The sequence below is a fragment of the Solanum pennellii genome, chromosome 1, assembly GCF_001406875.1.
Source record: "Solanum pennellii chromosome 1, SPENNV200".
Taxonomy (NCBI): Eukaryota; Viridiplantae; Streptophyta; class Magnoliopsida; order Solanales; family Solanaceae; genus Solanum; species Solanum pennellii.
In genome coordinates, this window is record NC_028637.1 from 61,849,906 (window position 1) to 61,854,070 (window position 4,165).

A 4,165-nucleotide genomic window follows, 5' to 3' on the forward strand; every position below is an offset into this window, starting at 1 on the left:
TTTAGTATATATCCTCAAAATGTAAGTTGTACTCCTACATTCTAAGTCTGTATAATATGGTCATTTTCAATGCATGACTGTGCTACATGTGTGTGACTTTGTTTACCAATTGTCTGCTGGAATGCATATGACAATAATCTATGTTCCAAGATTATCAACAACTTGAATATCCCTGCTAACCAGACTGCAACTAGTTGTTGCCTGCAATCACATATCTGCATATTGTTGCACAGGACTGTGATTGTCTTTATTGGTTGCTGAATGTAAGTTCCCTCATTCACTTAGCTGCATAGAGTGATAAGATGACTGATAAAGTGTCAAAGATAGACTTTCCACTTTTTAAATTCCCTCATTATCTATAACACATACAACTAGTTTTATATCAGATTAGATGACTACTAAGTGTCAAAGATAGACTTTCCACGACATATGAAAGAAAGTAGTCAATATATTGAATGAAGGGAGGGAGCCTTAATTAGATAAGGTTGTTGGAGAAAAAAGTTTTTGAATGTTACAACAATTTCGATCAAAATTAGAATATATTTTAGATCCTTTTCCCTATTTTAAAATATGCAAATTCTCTAAAAAGTTTTACTTATCGTAATTGGTTTCGTAAAATCAAGGGGAGAAAAACAAAGTACCTAAATTGATTTTCAGAAATTAGAAATCACGTTCAACGCACATGGTAGTGTTATAAATAGAATACAACAACATTATAGTTATCATTAAATTTGATATCTATATTAGTTATGGACAGAAGTTCCACTCTCCTCTTTTTTCTTATAATTTTCATTCTACTATTACTACATGCCAATGCTAATAATATTAGCACTGATGAAGCTGCTCTTCTTGAACTTAAATCACACATTTCTAACAATATCATAGCAACAAACTGGTCTGCTTCCGTCCCGGTTTGCAGCTGGATTGGAATCACTTGCAGCTCCCGTCACCATCGAGTCACTGCTTTAAACATTTCTAGCATACAACTTTATGGTACCATTCCTCCGCACATTGGAAACTTCTCATTTATTTCTTCCCTTGACATCAGTAACAACACTTTTCATGGAGATTTGCCACAAGAATTGGCTCGTTTGCAGAGGTTGAAATCAATTAATGTCACAAGCAATAACTTCACCGGAGCCATTACATCATTTTTAAGTTTGTTACCAAACCTACGCTTTGTGCAACTATCAAGCAACCAATTTTCTTGGAAAATTCCATCCTCCCTTTCCAATTTAACAAAGCTGCAAATGTTATTCTTGGAGAGAAATTTTCTTGAAGGAGAGATCCCTCGAGAAATCGGTGATCTTCGTTACTTGACTATCCTAGACCTGCAAATTAATCAACTTAGTGTCTCTATACCACCATCCATTTTTAACATTACTACAATGCATGTGATTGCTCTTACGGAAAACAATCTTACTGGAAATCTTCCTATAACTATATGTGATCATCTTCCAGACTTGAAAGGAATTTACCTCAGTAAAAACTCCCTAGATGGATTTATTCCACCAAACCTGGAGAAATGCAGAAAGCTTCAAAAATTGGAATTGGGTGACAATGTGCTTATTGGAACTTTACCAAGAGAGCTAGATAACTTAACAGCTCTTACATATTTATATATTTCAGATCTGCATTTGGAAGGTAGTATGAAATTTTCTTCTTTTTCTCTTTTCCACCAAACTTGGTACTCATGATATATTTCCTGAAAATTGACAGGTTAGATACCAATGGAGTTCGGTAATCTTCAGAAACTTCACGAGTTGGATTTAGCAGAGAATGAGCTAACTGGCTCTGTTCCTCACAACATTTTCAACATGTCAGCACTGCAGAATATAGATTTTGGAGAAAATAAGCTTTCAGGTACTATACCTTCAGATTTTGGTCGTGGAATGCCCAATCTAGAAATATTTTATTGTGGAGGAAATAATCTGAGTGGTTTTATCTCTGTTTCAATCTCAAATTCATCAAAACTCAGACAACTTGACCTCTCACGAAACAGTTTCACAGGTACAATTCCTAAATCACTTGGTAACTTAGAATACCTTGAGTTACTTCACTTGCTGTCAAATAATTTTGTCAGCGATTCAACATTGAGCTTCCTTGCATCATTGACAAACTGTAGGAATCTAAGAGCACTCACGTTAGCAGGTAATCCGTTGGATGGTGTATTGCCTGCATCTGTTGGTAATTTCACAAACTCCTTGCAAATTTTTGAAGCATCTAAATCTAACTGAAGGGTGTCATTCCTCGAGAAATTGGTAATCTTACTGGACTGACAAGGATTGGTATGTTTAACAATGAGTTAACTGGACATATTCCAAATACTTTACATGGCATGTCGATCCTTCAAGAACTTTACTTATTGAACAACAAAATTTTTATATTGGAGTAGTGTTTTTGTTTATTTATTGTAGTCTATTTGAATATTTTTTTACTAAACCTGATTTTAGGAGCTTGTATGTTTTCTATATTAAGCAATATTTTATCACGTAAAATGCCTATGTATTTCTACTAGTTCTGGCATCATGTTGTTGCAGGATAAATTAAAGACAGAACATAAAGAATTAGAAGACTAGCTACTTGAACCAGCAGCTACAGTTCCTACTTTTCCAGTTTATGTTCCTGCAGGGAAGCAAGCTGCTCAGCCCACTCCTTATAAGTGTACCCTCTTAGCTAATCTTCGTTATCTAGCTCACTTGAATTTATCTTAGCTGAAGAAGATGAACTTGTTGAATGAACTTGCTTTTTTGTATGCACTAGAGATGCAGTCTTATGATGAACCTTGCCCTATGCTGCAGTTCTTTGAAAATATCATGTTCATGTTGTTATGTATTGATTTTTGTGGTCATTCTAAACTATGTTATGAACCTTGTTTCCAGTGGTCATCTCTGGTTTGTTTGAACTACTTGTGTGTAATTTTTACATTGAAGTTTACAACAGAAGACTGCACAAATTAAACTTTTGAAGTTTAATTTTTGAGAGCCAACAACAGAAGACTAAACAAATGTTGTAGTCCTTATAATGTGTAATTTTTACATTGATATTGTATTTAGATTTGGATTGGTTGTCTTACAGTGAATTCTCTCTGATTATGCACTTTCACAATTAATTCACAAACTTATAATTTTATTTTAGATGTGCAGGAAAATGCAGGTAATTGAATTTGAATTTGGCCAGAAGTAAACTCGATCTATTGTGGCAAAAGATGAAGAAATTTTTGTATTGTTGTCATATACGTTTGAATGACATTTTTGGGTTTTTGGAACTTGTTGATATTAGAGATCTTTAAGCAATCACTTTCTAAGTTTTGGTTGTACATGAAATATTTGTTGAAGTTTATTTGAAATATATAGCTTCAATTTAATGATTAATTAGTTCATTTTGTGTTTTAGATCACTTGTATGTATGTAAATATATTATATATATTTGTGCTACATGTAGGCTTATAAATGTTGAAGTTACACTTTGTAAGTGTTGCTCTAGGTAAATAAAAAGTTACACTTTGAAAGTGTTGCAATAGATGAGATATAAAGTTACACTTTATACATGTTGCAATAGATGACCAATAAAAGGCAACACTTTCTAAGTGTGACCAATAAATCTTAAAAGGCAACGCTTTTAAGTGTAGTCTAACAAAAAATAGGTGTTGCTAATGCACGTCTTCAAAGCGTGCCCTTATACCTATTTGGCTACGCTTTATAAGTGTAGCCAAAGATGGCAACATTTAAAAAGTGTTGCCTAATGTCAAAGGTTACGCTTCTTTTGGGCAGACCCTAAAAAGTGTTGCTGAATGTCCAAAAGTGTAGCCTTTTATCAAAGGCCACACTTTTTGCTAGTTTAGGCTACACTTACGTGGTGTTGCTGTAGGCCGAAAATGGTGTAGTGATTTTTAACCTTTTCAAATCAATTTAGTTGGAAAAAATCCTGAAAGTTACACTGAAATAATATCTTCACATGATGCTCCTTTCTTGTGTGAAGCTATTGATGATGAAAAACACTCTATTATATCATATATTACATGATATTTATCAGAATTTCCTCATGGATGTATATTTATTGGTTGTAGGTGGATCTTTAGAATATTATTATAATATGATTATAGCTTAGATAAGTACACAGCTCACTTGATAGCAATAGGTTTTACTCAATTGAAAGATATTGA

At 33.5% G+C, this 4,165-nt stretch overlaps 2 protein-coding genes across 2 annotated transcripts; both read left to right on the plus strand.

Moving 5' to 3' along the window:
* The first annotated feature begins 749 nt into the window (after positions 1-749).
* LOC107021830 (receptor-like protein 35) lies at positions 750-1,724 on the plus strand. The gene is made up of 2 exons (XM_027913726.1): positions 750-1,644; positions 1,720-1,724. Exons 1-2 carry the CDS (start codon positions 750-752, stop codon positions 1,722-1,724), a joined length of 900 nt encoding a protein of 299 aa, XP_027769527.1.
* Positions 1,725-1,730: 6 nt separating this feature from the next.
* LOC114075242 (receptor-like protein 18) lies at positions 1,731-2,714 on the plus strand. Its single transcript, XM_027913730.1, has 2 exons — positions 1,731-2,187; positions 2,632-2,714. Exons 1-2 carry the CDS (start codon positions 1,731-1,733, stop codon positions 2,712-2,714), a joined length of 540 nt encoding a protein of 179 aa, XP_027769531.1.
* Positions 2,715-4,165: the final 1,451 nt, after the last annotated feature.

What these genes read in the sequence shown, in the direction of transcription:
- LOC107021830 (XM_027913726.1), top strand. Translation starts at nt 750, where the DNA reads ATGGACAGAAGTTCCACTCTCCTCTTTTTTCTTATAATTTTCATTCTA.
- LOC114075242 (XM_027913730.1), top strand. Translation starts at nt 1,731, where the DNA reads ATGGAGTTCGGTAATCTTCAGAAACTTCACGAGTTGGATTTAGCAGAG. An exon ending in TGTATTGCCTGCATCTGTTG is followed by an intron (nt 2,188 to 2,631) that starts GTAATTTCACAA and finishes ATGTTCCTGCAG; the next exon opens with GGAAGCAAGCTGCTCAGCCC.